Source organism: Mercenaria mercenaria, chromosome 13 (assembly GCF_021730395.1).
Source record: "Mercenaria mercenaria strain notata chromosome 13, MADL_Memer_1, whole genome shotgun sequence".
NCBI classification, from domain to species: Eukaryota; Metazoa; Mollusca; class Bivalvia; order Venerida; family Veneridae; genus Mercenaria; species Mercenaria mercenaria.
The window spans coordinates 6322568-6341859 of NC_069373.1; the positions used below are offsets into that span (position 1 = coordinate 6322568).

The 19292-nt window shown below is 35.5% G+C and overlaps 1 protein-coding gene across 2 annotated transcripts in view; it reads left to right on the forward strand.

Annotated features, from left to right (window-relative positions):
- LOC123530020 (kelch-like protein 26) overlaps window positions 1-19292 on the forward strand; it is a 39762-nt gene that overhangs the window by 3929 nt on the left and 16541 nt on the right. Inside the window, exons 1-3 of one of the 2 annotated variants that reach the window (XM_045310702.2) lie at window positions 8837-8967; window positions 10522-10665; window positions 17428-18119. In XM_045310702.2, coding sequence (XP_045166637.2) covers window positions 17454-18119 — 666 coding nt within the window. In that variant the 5' untranslated portion in view covers window positions 8837-8967; window positions 10522-10665; window positions 17428-17453. Of the gene's footprint in view, window positions 1-8836; window positions 8968-10521; window positions 10666-17427; window positions 18120-19292 lie in introns of those variants that run through there. The other variant, XM_045310703.2, reaches the window with a different exon arrangement.

A 19292-nucleotide genomic window follows, 5' to 3' on the forward strand; every position in this document is an offset into this window, starting at 1 on the left:
ACTCTAGAGGTCACATTTTTCTTGGGATCTTTATGAAAGTTGGTCAGAATGTTCATCTTGATGATATCTAGGTCAAGTTCGAAACTGGGTCACGTGCCTTCAAAAACTAGGTCAGTAGGTCTAAAAATAGAAAAACCTTGTGACCTCTCCAGAGGCCATATATTTCATAAGATCTTCATGAAAATTGGTCAGAATGTTCAACTTGATGATATCTAGGTCAAGTTCGAAACTGGGTCACGTGCCATCAAAAACTAGGTCAGTAGGTCTAAAAATAGAAAAACCTTGTGACCTCTCTAGAGGCCATATATTTTAAAAGGTCTTCATGAAAATTGGTCAGAACATTCATCTTGATGATATCTAGGTCAAGTTCGAAACTGGGTCACATGCCTTTAAAAACTAGGTCAGTAGGTCAAATAATAGAAAAACCTTGTGACCTCTCTAAAGGCCATATTTTTCATGGGATCTGTATGAAAGTTGGTTTGAAAGTTCATCTTGATGATATCTAGGTCAAGTTTGAAACTGGGTCACATGCGATCAAAAACTAGGTCAGTAGGTCTAAAAATAGAAAAACCTTGTGACCTCTCTAGAGGCCATATATTTCATGAGATCTTCATGAAAATTGGTCAGAATGTTCATCTTGATGATATCTAGATCAAGTTCGAAAGTGGATCATGTGCCATCAAAAACTAGGTCAGTAGGTCAAATAATAGAAAAACCTTGTGACCTCTCTAGAGGCCATATTTTTCATGGGATCTGTATGAAAGTTGGTTTGAATGTTCATCTTGATGATATCTAGGTTAAGTTCGAAAGTGGGTCAAGTGCCCTCAAAAACTAGGTCAGTAGATCAAATAATAGAAAAACCTTGTGACCTCTCTAAAGGCCATATTTTTCATTGGATCTGTATGAAAATTGGTCTGAATGTTTATCTTGATGATATCTAGGTCATATTTGAAACTGGGTCACGTGCCATCAAAAACTAGGTCAGTAGGTCTAAAAATAGAAAAACCTTGTGACCTCTCTAGAGGCCATATATTTCTCAAGATCTTCATGAAAATTGGTCAGAACGTTTATCTTGATGATATCTAGGTCAAGTTCGAAAGTGGTCACTTGCCATCAAAACTAGGTCAGTAGTCAATAATAGAAAACCTTGTGACCTCTCTAAGGCCATATTTTTCATGGGATCTGTATGAAAGTTAGTCTGAATGTTCATCTTGATGATTTCTAGGTCAAGTTCGAAAGTGGGTCACGTGCCCGCAAAAACTAGGTCAGTAGGTCAAATAATAGAAAAAACTTGTGACCTCTTTAAGGGCCATATTTTTCATGGGATCTGTATGAATATTGGTCTGAATGTTCTTCTTGATGATATCTAGGTCAAGTTCGAAACAGGGTCATGTGCGGTCAAAAACTAGGCCAGTAGGTCAAAAAATATAAAAACCTTGTGACCTCTCTAGAGGCCATACTTGTGAATGGATCTCCATAAAAATTGGTCAGAATGTTCACCTTGATGATATCTAAGTCAGTTTGAAACTGGGTCACGTGCCTTAAAAAACCTAGGTCAGTAGGTCAAATAATAAAAAAACCTTGTGACCTCTCTAGAGGCCATACTTTTCATGGGATCTGTATGAAAGTTGGTCTAAATGTTCATCTTGATGGTATCTAGGTCAAGTTTGAAACTGGGTCAAAAACTAGGTCAGTAGGTCTAAAATTATTAAAATCTTTTGATCTCTCTAGAGGCCATATTTTTCAATGGATCTTCATGAAAATTAATCTAAATGTTCAACTTGATGATATCTAGGTCAGTTTTGAAACTGGGTCACGTGCGGTCAAAAACTAGGCCTGTAGGTATAAAAATAGAAAAACCTTGTGACCTCTCTAGAGGCCATATATTTCATGAGATCTTCATGAAAATTAGTGAGAATGTTCACCTCGATGATATCTAGGTAAAGTTCAAAACAGGGTCATGTACCTTCGAAAACTAGGTCAATAGGTCAAATAACAGAAAAACCTTTTGACCTCTGTAGAGACCATATTTTTCAATGGATCTTCATGAACACTGCTCAGAATTTTTATATTGATAATAGCTAGGTCAAATTCAAAACTGGGTCACATGCGCTCAAAAACTAGGTCACTATGTCAAATAATAGAAAAAACGACGTCATACTCAAAACTGGGTCATGTGGGAAGAGGTGAGCGATTCAGGACCATCATGGTCCTCTTGTTTTTTTAGCTCACCTGTCACATAGTGACAAGGTGAGCTTTTGTGATCACCCTTCGTCCGTCGTCTGTGCGTCCGTCCGTCCGTGCGTCAACAATTTCTTGTCTGCACGATAGTGGTTTCATTTATGATTTTATTTTAACCAAACTTGCACACAACTTGTATCACCATAAGATCTCGGTTCCTTTCTTGAACTGGCCAGATCCCATTATGGGTTTCAGAGTTATGGTCCCTGAAAGGGCCAAAATTAGCTATTTTGACCTTGTCTGCACATTAGCAGCTTCATTTATGATTTGATTTTTACCAAACTGGCACACAACTTGTATCACCATAAGATTTTGGTTCCTTTCTTGAACTGGCCAGATTCCGTTATGGGTTCCAGAGTTATGGCCCCTGAAAGGGCCAGAATTAGCTATTTTGACCTTGTCTGCACAATAGCAGCTTCATTTATGATTTTATTTTAACCAAACTTGCACACAGCTAGTATCACCATAAGATCTTGGTTCCTTTCTTGAACTGGCGAGATTCCTGTATGGGTTCTAGAGTTATGGCCCCTGAAAGGGCCAAAATTAGCTATTTTGACCTTGTCTGCACAATAGCAGCTTCATTTATGATTTGAATTTAATCAAACTTGCACAAAACTTGTGTCACCATAAGATCTCAGTTCCTTTCTTGAACCGGCTAGATTCCATAATGGGTTCCAGAGTTATGGCCCCTGAAAGGGCCAAAATTAGCTATTTTGACCTTGTCTGCACAATAGCAGCTTCATTTATGATTTGATTTTAACCAAACTTGTACACAACTTGTATCACCACAAGGTCTTGGTTCCTTTTTTGAACTGGTCAAATTCCATTATGGGTTCCAGAGTTATGGCCCCTTAAAGGTCCAAAATTGGCTATTTTGGCTTTTGCAGCCATATAGAGACTTCATTTATGGTTTTATTTGATACAAACTTCCAAAATGTCTTCAACAACAATAAATCTTGGATTCCATGACAAATCAGATCCAATCATAGGTTCCAGTTATTTTATATCTGATTACCTCCCCTGATTGTAATCAAAATGGATTTATATCAGTAAGTACTTACAGGACATATTTGAAATTTCATTGTTGTTATTAGTTGGACTGAGACAATCAGGTTAGATAACTATAGACTGATTTTATGTCAAATTACCTCCCTTTATTTTAAATTAAAATTGTTATATCTCCATAACTAATGAAGATACTGATCTGAAATTTTATTTATGTCAACAGATTTATTTGGTAGATCCTTCTTTTGTCCACTTACAATATTTTTTTTTTTATTACTTCCCTTTTACGTTACTATAAATAGCTTATTTTTAGTAACTTTTTAGCTCACCTGTCACAAAGTGACAAGGTGAGCTATTGTGATCGCGCGGTGTCCGTCGTCCGTCCGTGCATCCGTCCGTAAACTTTTGCTTGTGACCACTCTAGAGGTCACATTTTTCATGGGATCTTTATGAAAGTTGGTCAGAATGTTCATCTTGATGATATCTAGGTCAAGTTCGAAACTGGGTCACGTGCCTTCAAAAACTAGGTCAGTAGGTCTAAAAATAGAAAAACCTTGTGACCTCTGTAGAGGCCATATATTTCACAAGATCTTCATGAAAATTGGTCAGAATGTTCACCTTGATGAAATCTAGGTCAAGTTCGAAACTGGGTCACGTGCCTTCAAAAACTAGGTCAGTAGGTCTAAAAATAGAAAAACCTTGTGACCTCTCTAGAGGCCATACTTTTCATGGGATCTGTATGAAAGTTGGTCTAAATGTTCATCTTGATGGTATCTAGGTCAAGTTTGAAACTGGGTCAAAAACTAGGTCAGTAGGTCTAAAATTATTAAAATCTTTTGATCTCTCTAGAGGCCATATTTTTCAATGGATCTTCATGAAAATTAATCTAAATGTTCAACTTGATGATATCTAGGTCAGTTTTGAAACTGGGTCACGTGCGGTCAAAAACTAGGCATGTAGGTATTAAAATAGAAAAACCTTGTGACCTCTCTAGAGGCCATATATTTCATGAGATCTTCATGAAAATTAGTGAGAATGTTCACCTCGATGATATCTAGGTAAAGTTCAAAACAGGGTCATGTACCTTCGAAAACTAGGTCAATTGGTCAAATAATAGAAAAACCTTTTGACCTCTGTAGAGACCATATTTTTCAATGGATCTTCATGAACACTGGTCAGAATTTTTATATTGATAATAGCTAGGTCAAATTCAAAACTGGGTCACATGCGCTCAAAAACTAGGTCACTATGTCAAATAATAGAAAAAACGACGTCATACTCAAAACTGGGTCATGTGGGAAGAGGTGAGCGATTCAGGACCATCATGGTCCTCTTGTTTTTTAGCTCACCTGTCACATAGTGACAAGGTGAGCTTTTGTGATCACCCTTCGTCCGTCGTCTGTGCGTCCGTCCGTCCGTGCGTCAACAATTTCTTGTCTGCACGATAGTGGTTTCATTTATGATTTTATTTTAACCAAACTTGCACACAACTTGTATCACCATAAGATCTCGGTTCCTTTCTTGAACTGGCCAGATCCCATTATGGGTTTCAGAGTTATGGTCCCTGAAAGGGCCAAAATTAGCTATTTTGACCTTGTCTGCACATTAGCAGCTTCATTTATGATTTGATTTTTACCAAACTGGCACACAACTTGTATCACCATAAGATTTTGGTTCCTTTCTTGAACTGGCCAGATTCCGTTATGGGTTCCAGAGTTATGGCCCCTGAAAGGGCCAGAATTAGCTATTTTGACCTTGTCTGCACAATAGCAGCTTCATTTATGATTTTATTTTAACCAAACTTGCACACAGCTAGTATCACCATAAGATCTTGGTTCCTTTCTTGAACTGGCGAGATTCCTGTATGGGTTCTAGAGTTATGGCCCCTGAAAGGGCCAAAATTAGCTATTTTGACCTTGTCTGCACAATAGCAGCTTCATTTATGATTTGAATTTAATCAAACTTGCACAAAACTTGTGTCACCATAAGATCTTGGTTCCTTTCTTGAACCGGCTAGATTCCATAATGGGTTCCAGAGTTATGGCCCCTGAAAGGGCCAAAATTAGCTATTTTGACCTTGTCTGCACAATAGCAGCTTCATTTATGATTTGATTTTAACCAAACTTGTACACAACTTGTATCACCACAAGGTCTTGGTTCCTTTTTTGAACTGGTCAAATTCCATTATGGGTTCCAGAGTTATGGCCCCTTAAAGGTCCAAAATTGGCTATTTTGGCTTTTGCAGCCATATAGAGACTTCATTTATGGTTTTATTTGATACAAACTTCCAAAATGTCTTCAACAACAATAAATCTTGGATTCCATGACAAATCAGATCCAATCATAGGTTCCAGTTATTTTATATCTGATTACCTCCCCTGATTGTAATCAAAATGGATTTATATCAGTAAGTACTTACAGGACTTATTTGAAATTTCATTGTTGTTATTAGTTGGACTGAGACAATCAGGGTAGATAACTATAGACTGATTTTATGTCAAATTACCTCCCTTTATTTTAAATTAAAATTGTTATATCTCCATAACTAATGAAGATACTGATCTGAAATTTTATTTATGTCAACAGATTTATTTGGTAGATCCTTCTTTTGTCCACTTACAATATTTTTTTTTTTTTATTACTTCCCTTTTACGTTACTATAAATAGCTTATTTTTAGTAACTTTTTAGCTCACCTGTCACAAAGTGACAAGGTGAGCTATTGTGATCGCGCGGTGTCCGTCGTCCGTCCGTGCATCCGTCCGTAAACTTTTGCTTGTGACCACTCTAGAGGTCACATTTTTCATGGGATCTTTATGAAAGTTGGTCAGAGTGTTCATCTTGATGATATCTAGGTCAAGTTCGAAACTGGGTCACGTGCCTTCAAAAACTAGGTCAGTAGGTCTAAAAATAGAAAAACCTTGTGACCTCTGTAGAGGCCATATATTTCACAAGATCTTCATGAAAATTGGTCAGAATGTTCACCTTGATGAAATCTAGGTCAAGTTCGAAACTGGGTCACGTGCCTTCAAAAACTAGGTCAGTAGGTCTAAAAATAGAAAAACCTTGTGACCTCTCTAGAGGCCATATATTTCAAAAAATCTTCGTGAAAATTGGTCAGAACATTCACTTTGATGATATCTACGTCAAGTTCGAAACTGGGTCACGTGCCGTCAAAAACTAGGTCAGTAGGTCTAAAAATAGAAAAACCTTGTGACCTCTCTAGAGACCATATATTTCACAAGATCTTCATGAAAATTGGTCAGAACATTCACCTTGATGATATCTAGGTCAAGTTCGAAACTGGGTCACGTGCCCTCAAAAACTAGGTCAGTAGGTCAAATAATAGAAAAACCTTGTGACCTCTCTAGAGGCCATATATTTCATGAGATCTTCATGAATTGGTCAGAATGTTCACCTTGATGATATCTAGGTCAAGTTCAAAAGTGGGTCACATGCCATCAAAAACTAGGTCAGAAGGTCAAATAACTGAAAAACCTTGTGACCTCTCTAGAGGCCATATTTTTCATGGGATCTGTATGAAAGTTGGTCTGAATGTTCGTCTTGATGATATCTAGGCCAAGTTCTAAAGTGGGTCACGTGCCGTCAAAAACTAGGTCAGTAGGTCAAATAATGGAAAAACCTTGTGACCTCTCTAGAGGCCATATTTTTCATGGGATCTGTATGAACATTGGTCTGAATGTTCATCTTGATGGTATCTAGGTCAAGTTCAAAACAGGGTCATGTGCGGTCAAAAACTAGGTCAGTAGGTCTAAAAATAGAACAAGAAATGCGACAATGCCACGAAACCAGGTTTTCAACACTTTTCATAAGAATAAACAAGAGTGACAAAATGTCACAATATACGCCCGTCACAGCAAATTTCTTTACTCTAGCACCTGTATTTGCAGATGTAATTTTAATATTGTGGTTGTTTAGTAATCATTGTAATTCTTTTGTTTTTCTAAGTCCACAAAAAAACTCCTTACCAGGTAGAGATACCTTAAAATACACCTAAAATTAGAAAGTAACAACTATGTTGTACCACAGAAAAGTGGTCTTGGTTTTTCCCTACGGTCAATTATAAAAAAGTTACAATATAAGTTACAACTAAGGGAAGTTAAAAGCCACCGCCACCGCCCGACCGCCCGCCCGCCCGACCGACCGACATCTACCCCAATCTAATAACTCAGGTTTTCAACGAAAACCTGGTTAATAAAAACCTTGTGACCTGTCTAGAGGTCATACTTGTGAATGGATCTCCATAAAAATTGGTCAGAATGTTCATCTTGATGATATCTAGGTCAGGTTTGAAACTGGGTCACGTGCCTTAAAAAACTAGGTCAGTAGGTCAAATAATAAAAAAACCTTGTGACCTCTCTAGAGGCCATACTTTTCATGGGATCTGTATGAAAGTTGGTCTGAATGTTCATCTTGATGATATCTAGGTCAAGTTTGAAACTGGGTCAACTACGGTCAAAAACTAGGTCAGTAGGTCTAAAATTATAAAAATCTTTTGACCTCTCTAGAGGCCATATTTTTCAATGGATCTTCATGAAAATTGATCTGAATGTTCACCTTGATGATATCTAGGTCAATTTCGAAACTGGGTCACGTGCGGTCAAAAACTAGGCCAGTAGGTATAAAAATAGAAAAACCTTGTGACCTCTCTAGAGGCCATATTTTTCATGAGATCTTCATGAAAATTAGTGAGAATGTTCACCTTGATGATATCTAGGTAAAGGTCAAAACAGGGTCACGTACCTTCGAAAACTAGGTCAATAGGTCAAATAATAGAAAAACCTTGTGACCTCTCTAGAGACCATATTTTTCAATGGATTTTCATGAAAATTGGTCAGAATGTTAATCTTGATAATATCTAGGTCAAGTTCAAAACTGGGTCACATGAGCTGAAAAACTAGGTCACTATGTCAAATAATAGAAAAAACGACGTCATACTCAAAACTGGGTCATGTGGAAAGAGGTGAGCGATTCAGGACCATCATGGTCCTCTTGTTTATTATTGGCCGTAGGGAAAACACGAGACCAGTTGTCTGTGGTACAACATGGATGGTACCTCCAATTTTTAGGTGTATTTTAACATATCTATACCTTGTAAGATTTTTTTTTCTTTTTGGTTAAATTTCTTCCCTTTGTTGTTCCTGTCCTTTTGGACTTAGATATTTTTTCTGAGGACCTTCTTGTCCTCAAGTGCAATGATAACAGGTGAGCGATATAGGGCCATCATGGCCCTCTTGTTTTTTTTTTCATTCCTGTTTTAATTTTTTTTTTTTTTCAGACCTTCCATGAATATTTATCAACATGCAAAGTTGTACCGATCCCCCACCTCACTTCTCCACCCAGTCATGCCCACCACCACGATCATGCATTGATGTGAAGTTAAATAGGAGTGTTTGCATTTATAATGCATTGCTATTAACAAAAGTGCATCACTGTGTTTGATTTATCTTTTACTACCAACACATTATTCAAATGTCATGCGAGTTTAATGTGCATATTTGCATGACGCGATACACCTTCACATTAACACACCTTGATTATAGAAATATATTATGCAGAAACATATGCATGCTGGTCAACATCAACAATGATTGCATTCTCTTGTACAAAATGTGTTTAAGCAGCATTCAGAATTTTTACTGCAATAAAATCATATGAGGAATTTTGTAGGTGATAAATTCTCCATAAAATTTTAACAACAGGTAGTTCATTTTAAATAAAGTTACACTGTTTCTATGTTCAAGCATTACAGTTTACTGGTCATACATACCTGAGTTGATCTATGTTTTAACATTTCCATTGTTTTGTCTTTTTTTACCTTTTAGGCAGGCACTAAAATTGTGTTGATGAATCTTTTGTATCTATAACATTTTTTTACACAAGGAAAGGCATCTATAGGTAATAATAAAATGTTATCTAAAATACATTTACCAATTTAGAAAACAGTAAAAATTAATGAAATAGATGGCTAGATCTATAACAAAAGAAAACTTGTTCTCAGTTTTTTAAGCATGCTTATTTAGCTCGACTTTTCGATAAGTTTTTGATAAAGTCAAATTTCTCTGTTACTATCAAAGCTTTTGACTTGAACTTAAAATAGTTATTTACTATCAAAGTCTACACCAGGAGAAACAGTCCCCATAACTCTGATTGAATTTTTACAGACTTATGCCCCTTTTTAACTTAGAATTTTTTAAAAGTTTTTGATAAAGTGAAATATCTCTGTTACTATTAAAGCTTTTGACTTGAAACTTAAAATAGTTATTTACTATTAAATTCTGTGCCATGAGAAACAATCCCCATGACTCTGTTTGAATTTTGACAGAGTTATGCCCCTTTTTAACTTAGAATTTTTTGGTTAAAGTCTTATAAAGTTTTTACTGGCAAAGCTCTAATTCAGAGTCAAGCAGTGAGAAAAGTCAAGTGTGCTGTCTTATGTACAGCGCTTGTTTAACATGGCTTTTCTCTGACTGACTTTAAGTATAACTATGAAAACTTATCTATACCTAATATTTAACCTTTAGCCTGCTGGCGGCAAGTTATTCTGCCTTTGCGACCAGTGCAGACCAAGATTAGCCTGCACATCCGTACAGGCTAATCATGGTCTGCACTGTTCGCTATTCAGTTAGTAAATTTCAGTGAACACCCCTTTGAATAATAAATGGTATTGCCAAACCTGAACGATAGACCAGTCCATTTTAGAAATTTAGCAGGGTAATATTTAACCTGTCTTAGTTTCTACTTGTATTTAGGAGTCTCTTGCCTTGAGCAGCCAGTCAGTTAACTTCCCAAGTTTACTTTTAGGTCCACTTTCAACTTGTCCTAATTTAAGCAGTCAGATTGTGTCACTTTCATTGCTGGGTTCTTAATACAGGTTTGATTGTGTTATATATTTAAAGCAAATTGCAGAAAAAAATTAAAACCTAGGATAACAAAGGTAGTACCTTAAAAAGGAAACGATTTAAGCATATAACTGAATAAATACTTTCATTTTTTCATAATATAACTGTTCTTTCATTATTTAAAAATATTTTTTTGCTCAGACTGTCCCTAGGACGCTATTTAAACAGAGATCTAATTTGATATAGCCTTAAATGAAATGTTTACATATGTTTTAATATGAAATGTAGACTTATTTGCATTTTGTGTTTTTACCTGTACCTGTGTGGTGGTATATAAATGATAAAGTATCGCGCCTGAATGTTATTTCTGACTGGTATACTATGATTAACGTAAACACTGTATTATTGCTGCAGGTTTAACAGGAGTGTCACACTGATGTATTGAGCTTTCACTTGGCAAACAGCGAAAAACGTGAACGAGGGACTTTAAGGTGATCACACTGTATATGGCAGTGATCAAGACTGGATATTTATTTAGGATTTGATAGCAAGTTATTGGTAAGGTTATTTTATGTTTATGTCCTAACAGTATGCATATAAGTTTCGATACAATGGTTTTTCTTAAAATTTAGAAGTGTTTATAAATTTATGCATTGACTTAAAGTGCATTATTGTATGTATATTGGATATGAATATGTAAATTTATTTATAAATATGTGTCTAATTATGCACATAATATGTATGTATACTATAAAGATTAAAATAACACTGAAGTCTATTGCTGCATTTTATTTTTAATCAATGCACATGTATAAAGTACTGAAAAGGATGTTTCCTTAATTGTTGTAGTAAAATAATGATAAGGCCATTATAAATTAACTGCTAGATTATCATGCAAATATTTCTGAAGAAATGGGAGGTGTTGCTAAATTATCATAAGAAAGGGGAGGTGGTAAAGGATTTTTTTATTTTCATTGTTTAATAGCACCCTGTACTATGTTAACACAAAATATGAAAAACAAAATATACACAGTTAATTTAATGGGTGGTAAAACAACTATACAAATAGATCTATTATTTTTACAAAAAAATAATATATAGAAAAATAATTGAAAGGTTTAAGCTGACATGAAAATCACGAATGGGTAATCAAGCAATTAATTCATTAAAGCCTAATATATGACATTAGATCATCAAGGAGGGAGGTGTGTAGGCCGGTTGGGTATACTTTCTAACATACCAGATTTTTTATGCTTTACATGGTAGTTTTTGACACTGTAGATACTATATGCTGTTTGTTTGCAAAAGTGAGTCGCAAACATTTTGTCCAACTTTAACTAACCGTTGATAACTGAATGGAACCAGTAACTGTATAAAGGGATGCAATTCAAACTCTATACGTTTACATTTTTACACCTATATACAAAATTTGTCAGTGGCAGTCGGAAATCAGACTGCCATTACATTCCATACTTACATTTTGATGAATACTGTTAGGAATGAGATATCAAGACAAGTTTAAGTTATAGAACTTGTTTCACTATCAGCGTAATAATGAGGACAAACCAAATACTGAAGATTTGGTCTGTTCTTTCAGCAGATTTACTCCTATTTTCTTCATTACAGATGTAAATAACTTGAATAAATGTAAGATGACATTGAAGGTGGAGATATTTGTAAACTCTAAAAGCAAATTACCTTACAATTGTTACAATTACTGTGTCATTTTCACCACTAAGTGCACTTCCTGATGTGTAAAACTGTGGTGTTAAATGTCACCTTTGATCTTAGTCATCCATTCCTATTCAGTTTATATCCATTTTATAACTATTTGGATTTTTTATTCTCACATTACAAGTTTAATCCATAATTTAGTAAAAATATAAATAAAATAAAAAAGATTTAATATTAGTATTTACATTGCAATAAAAGAATCTATAGCCTTGTCAAACTTTTATGTAACTTATTACACCATGTTACAGTTTTAACTTACAGCAAATGTTTGGTCTTAGCACCTTTTTTCAACAGTATTTCAGTTGCGTAACAGCTGTCAGTTAATCTGTCAAAGCAGTGTTTCTGGATTCTATACTGCTGTACTAATCTGTAAGTTAAAATAACTAATACACTCCATCTTCTCATTTACAGTACAAGTTACAATAACTAACTCTTGCATCTTCTACTTTACAAGTTACAATTAATTTTACACTAGCATCTCACCCTTTTACTTAACAAGTTGCAATAAATGTTATGCTTGCATCTATTCGTTTTACTAGTCAAGTTACCATGCCTGCCTATTACACTTGCATCTGACTTTTCACTGTAAAGTTATAATATCTTTTTACTTACATCTTCACATTTACAAGTTACAATAACTATTACACTTGCATCTGTTTTATGTTACAAGTTACAATGACTGTTACACTTGCATCTTCCCCTTTTACGTTACAGTAACTGTTACACTTGCATCTTCCCCTTTTACATGACAGTAACTGTTACAATTGCATCTCCCCCTTGTACGTTACAAGTTACAATACCTGTTACACTTGCATGTTCCTATTTTACTACCTATTGTATATATGTATCTTCCCCTTTTGAAAAATGAGGTTGGTAAATGAAATATCTTAATGAACATCACTGAAGTGTATAATGTTAAACCATTAACCGTAGGAGCCTTTAAGTTACACTTCACAGGGTTCTAAATGTAAAGATATATGGTAATATATAACACAATCATGGAATGTTTTATATGAGAATTGTTTAACCAGCATGAAGAAAATTTAATGTAGGCAGCTTTAAAATACATTCTAAAGTCTAATCTTGTTGTCGAATCACCGTATTTATGGTTCGCCTACGTTATTTTATGACATGATTTGGTGTTATTGATTTCCTAGTCTTTATCCTGCTGTTTTGTATAAGGCAGTTTAATATTTGTGCACTTTACAAAAATACTTGAGACCTTAAGATGGCTTAAGACTTCAAATGAATGGCAGACTTAACAAAAAAATAAAGGTAGACAGAAATGACTAATTGTTTTCTTTAGGCTATTTAGATCACCAGATGATAAATATGTGTATAACTGGAAGGGGATCGGTGTTCTGATAGTGTGGGTGTTGTCTGCTCAGTCAGGAGGTTGCGGGTTTAAACAACTGGACAGTGGTACGGAACATCATCCCACATAACTTTGTTTTTCCAAGGTTGCAATATTACTAGAGAGGGTTTAAAATAATCTACAATATTTCTTCACCAACTTAATTTTATTTATACTGGCTGCCAGGGTTTCTTTTACTGTCAAAAATTGTCTCCAACATACATGTATACATATACTCTTTTTTCCTTCCAACCAGCTATTGATTGGATTATGGTCATGTGTTTCCATTATGCTGCAGTTTAACGACCTTGATGCAGTGTTAGTCAGAATTGATCAATGAAGTATATATTGTTGCCGCAGTCTGCACAGTGCACAATGATCATTATTGTCAGTAACTAAATTTTATAGTGTGCAGATCAATGTACAGAACTTTTGATATTTAAAATTCATTAGTAGGAAAACTTGATGCTTGTTGGTAGTTTTTTTATGCCCCCATTGTCAAAGACCAGTGAGGGATATAATGTTTGAACTGTCCACCCAGTAATTCTTCACACTTGCTTGCGTAATCAACTCCTACAGTCTCGATCCTATTCAAATGAAAATGTGTTATAATTGTTAACATGAATTGGACATGTGCGTAATATTGGGACATTTTAATGTCTGATTTTTTTAAAGTTATGGCCCTTTTTGGACCTAGCCATATTACATCTTCATCTCTACCATAATTATGTACTCAGCTCCTCTAACAGTTTCATTTAGATCAAACTGGACTTGGTATCTGTCATCAGGATGAAGTTATTCAAGTTAACATGCTCATATTGTTTTTCTGTGTTTGCCTCTTTTTAGCTCACCTGTCACAAAGTGACAAGGTGAGCTTTTGTGATCGCGTGGCGTCCGTCGTCCGTCCGTGCGTTAGTCCGTCCGTGCGTGCGTAAACTTTTGCTTGTGACCACTCTAGAGGTCACATTTTTCATGGGATCTTTATGAAAGTTGGTCAGAATGTTCATCTTGATGATATCTAGGTCAAGTTCGAAACTGGGTCATATGCGGTCAAAAACTAGGTCAGTAGGTCTAAAAATAGAAAAACCTTGTGACCTCTCTAGAGGCCATATTTTTCATGAGATCTTAATGAAAATTGGTCAGAGTGTTTACCTTGATGATATCTAGGTCAAGTTCGAAACTGGGTCACGTGGGGTCAAAAACTAGGTCAGTAGATCTAAAAATAGAAAAACCTTGTGACCTCTCTAGAGGCCTTATTTCTCAATGGATCTTCATGAAAATTGGTGAGAATGTTCAACTTGATGATATCTAGGTCAAGTTCGAAAATGGGTCACATGGGGTCAAAAACTAGGTCAGTAGATCTAAAAATAGAAAAACCTTGTGACCTCTCTAGAGGCCATATTTCTCAATGGATCTTCATGAAAATTGGTCAGAATGTTCACCTTGATGATATCTAGGTTAAGTTTGAAACTGGGTCACGTGCATTCAAAAACTAGGTCAGTAGGTCTGAAAATAGAAAAACTTTGTGACCTCTCTAGAGGCAATATTTGTCATGGGATCTTTATGAAAATTGGTGAGAATGTTCACCTTGATGATATTTAGGTCTAGATCGAAACTGGGTCACGTGCGGTCAATAACTAGGTCAGTAGATCTAAAAATAGAAAAACCCTGTGACCTCTCTAGAGGCCATATTTTCAAGAGATCTTCATGAAAATTGATCAGAATGTTCATCTTGATGATATCTAGGTCAGATTCGAAACTGGGTCAGGTGCGGTCAAAAACTAGGTCAGTAGGTCTAAAAATAGAAAAACCTTGTGACGTCTCTAGAGGCCATATTTCTCAATGGATCTTCATGAAAATTGATGAGAGTGTTCAGCTTGATGATATCTAGGTCAAGTTCGTAACTGGGTCATGTGCGGTCAAAAACTAGGTCAGTAGGTCGAAAAATAGAAAAACCTTGTGACCTCTCTAGAGGCCATATTTTTCATGAGATATTTCATGAAAATTGGTGAGAATGTTCATCTTGATGATATCTAGGTCAAGTTCAAAAGTAGGTCACTTGCCTTCAAAAACTAGGTCATTAGGTCAAATAATAGAAAAACCTTGTGACCTCCCTAGAGGTCATATTTTTCAGTGGATCTTCATGAAAATTGGTCAGAATTTTTCATCTTGATGATATCTAGGTCACATGTGCTCAAAAACTAGGTCACTATGTCAAATAATAGAAATAATGATGTCATACTCAGTTCAACACTGGGTCATGTGGGGATAGGTGAGCGATTCAGGACCATCATGGTCCTCTTGTTTTAGGTTGACAGAAGAATAGGGAGGGATATATATATAATGCACTTGCCTTGGCATCAGCATCTGCAATGGTTAAGTTTTTTATGAAGTCCAATATCTTCTTTATTACTTGAAATATTCAATTGAAACTTGCTGCATTTGCTCAAAGTGATAATTTATGTCATTGTGGAAGTTTATGTAACTCTACCTGCAATATTTCCAGAGTTATGCCCCTTTTTGGACTTTTTGATTTGATTTTATCAAGCATTATCAGAGGGCATTTGTCATGCGATGTTGCTTTTGAGTGGACTGCTTTTCTTGAAAAACAAATCAAAAGACTTGTTTATTCTTATAAAATCAAAAATATACACAAGTTTGTGTCTCAATGAAATTTTAACCGCTTTGCAAAAACTGTGTTTTTAAAGTAATTGAAAAAAATAAATTGTAAGTCTCAGGGAATAGGGAATACCCATACTAAGCCTTTTTATGGAGACTATCCACTTAGCTCAATAGAGAGAGCACAGATCGACCCAAAACAAACAAACAAAAAAGTCTTTTAATGGGAGCCATGATTTCACGGTCCCCTAAAAAAATCCAGCAACTTGTGTCTCACTGGTCTCAATGAAACAGCCATTTTGCTGAAACCATGATTTCACTGTACCCTGCAGAACCTAAAATATGAGAAAGTAAGTACAGACAACTGATAAATGAGCTAAGATAAATGTACCTCCACCTAAATGCCTCAGGGTCGTCTGAGCAACCAAATGATGTCATTCAAAAATTGTGGACATTTTTCAGTCTCAACTGGTTGATGAATTAAAGGTTAAATAAGTTATTTAGGGTTAAAAGTTACTTAAGGTAAGCCTTTTTTTATTGAATAGAGGATATGAGCCTTGCCATGGGAAAACCAACATAGTGGGTGTGCGACCAGCATGGATCCAGACCAGCCTGCGCATCCGCGCAGTCTGGTCAGGATCCATGCTGTTCGCTTTCAAAGTCTATTGCAATTAGAGAAACTGTTAGCGAACAGCATGGATCCTGACCAGACTGCGCGGATGCGCAGGCTGGTCTGTATCCATGCTGGTCGCACACCCACTATGTTGGTTTTCTCATGGCACGGCTCATATTTGTTTGGTTAAGTATAAGATCAAAGTCATGAGTGAATATGAAGGTACAGGTCCTGAAATATTCATTGAAACCTTATACTCTAATATGCTAAATATTCTTTTTGTACTGTTGTTAATAACCATAAAGAGTAATGAAACTTTGCATGAATATTTATTATATAGCTACAGACAGCTCTGCAAAATTTCTTTAATACAGACTGATGTACCAATATGAATATTTGCTACTATTAAATTTAAGTCAATGGGAAGTTTTGTACTTTTACTTTTACTGTTAATAAGTTGAAAATATTAAACAAACAAATTTTCTTTGTTGTAGTCATTAAATTTTTATGTTCTACACATTTTGGTCTGGGCAACCAATGAAAAATGTGCTCTGTGAAAAAACTATATATTATTGAAATATGCCTACTGTGTTAAGACTTAAACACATTTGTGTTCACAGTGTTGTATACAGAGAAATGAACAAAGTTTAAACTTAAAGTCAGTTTTTCACTGAATTCATAAACATTCAAAATATACAGGAACACAAATCATTCTTGAATTGTTGTCTAAACAAAATAACAATCAAAACAGCTAATTTTCTTGTGCAATCAGGTGTCAGTGTGATCAATATATCAAACACCAAGACACTTACTTACCCTTACCCAGTTAAATTTCTATAGTGAACTTGTCCATCTTTAAGTTTGGACAGTACCATTGACTGTTAAAAGGGGTGCTTACCAAAAAGATACTGACTGAATGGCGAACAGTGCAGATCATGATCAGACTGCATGGATGTGAATTATAGTCTTTTAATGGTTTTTTATATAAATCTTATTTCAGATCTAATAACTGAATTGAATCTCAGTATGGCAACTGGGCAGCAATTGATCAATGGGAACGCAGTGTATGAGGCCGAGGGTGAAGTGGCTGAAGAGAAATCACCACTAGATTTTATATATATTTCGGAAGACAAATTGAAATATATAAATAATGACTACAAAAAAGTAAATGCTAAAATGTATGACTATAAATGTGATGTGAAGCTAACTGTGGGAAAATCAAACTTCAAAGGACATAAAAAGGTCCTTGCAGATGCAAGTGATTACTTTGCAGCTATGTTTAGTCATCAAATGAAAGAGAAAGATGAAACGGTGATAGATCTGAAAGAAATTAGTCCAGAAGGTTTTGGAGCCATGTTGGACTACTTTTACCATGGTCATGTGACTGTAGAAGCCAAAATAGTTCCAGATATTTTAGAAGCTGCTAGATTTTTTCATGTCCAATGGATTTTAGACATCTGTTGCGATTACATGATTCGCCATTTAAGTTTGATAGACTATCAACTCACAATGCATTTAGCTGACAAGTTTTCACTAGGAGATTTAAGATGGGAAATTTTCAAGTACTTTGGTCAGAATCTTCCAGCGCTTCTAGAGAAAGAGACTTTCCTACAGACGTGTTCAGCAGATTTGTTGCTTCAATTCCTTATGGAGTACATGTATGTTGAGGTGTCTGAAATCTTTCTTCTACAGGTAAATTTATCCATGCAAAGTTCATAGATTTCACACATTTACTTAATATGGATAATTCATAATGTTTTGGCTGATTTTTAGATTTGTAAAAATAGTAAATGCATGAAATAATCAGAGATTTAGGTATAAATTAATATGCTTGTTGAAGTTGTTCATGGTTGACATGATACCGCACCCAGTCATTACACTGACCCCAGGCTGACTAGTCCTTGCACAATCCACTTATTGCTGAGCACCAAGCGAGAAAAATACTAGTACCATTCTTCATGCCTTTGGTATGATACAACCAGGGGGCGAATCTACAACCTCTTGCACTCAGAGTGGTTGCACTACCACCAGACACACGAGGTGGTACAAAATCGATGTTGCATGGAGAATCAGGAATTTAATATTTGGTTATGACATGAACAATTAGGACATTAGGTAAAAATGGGGTAACACTTATAACAGCATGGATAAGGGCTTTAGATCAAAAATGGGTAACAGAATAGAAAACAGGCTTTATGGTTAAAAATTGGGTAAAAACATGGAAAACAAGTGCTTTGGTAAAAAATTGGTAACAGCATAGAAAATCAATATGGATATAACCACATGGGCAATCGGGGCTTTTAGTTGAAAATAGGTAACCGTATGGAAAACAAGGGATAGAGGTGCAAAATTGGTATAGCTTAGAAAATCAATATGTGTAGCCATGACCACATTGGAACTCGGGGGCTTTTAAAGTAAAAACAAAAAGGTTACCACATGGAAGACAAAGGCTTCAGGTAAAAAATGGGTAACAGTGTTTGTTTGGGTTACCACATGGAAAACCACAGCTTTGGGTAAAACATGGTTAACAGTGTGAAAGATCCATATGGGTAACCACATAGAAAACTACAGCTTTAGGTAAAACATGGTTAACAGTGTGAACGATCCCTATGGGTTACCACATGGAAAACCACAGCATTAGGTAAAACATGGTTAACAGTGTGAAAGATTCGTATAGGTTACCACATGGAAAACCACAGCTTTAGGTAAAACATGGTTAACAGTATGAAAGATCCGTATGGGTTACCACATTGAAAACCACAGCTTTAGGTAAAAACATGGTTAATAGTGTTTAAGATTCATATGGGTTACCACATGGAAAACCACAGCTTTAGGTAAAACATGGTTAACAGTGTGAAAGATTCA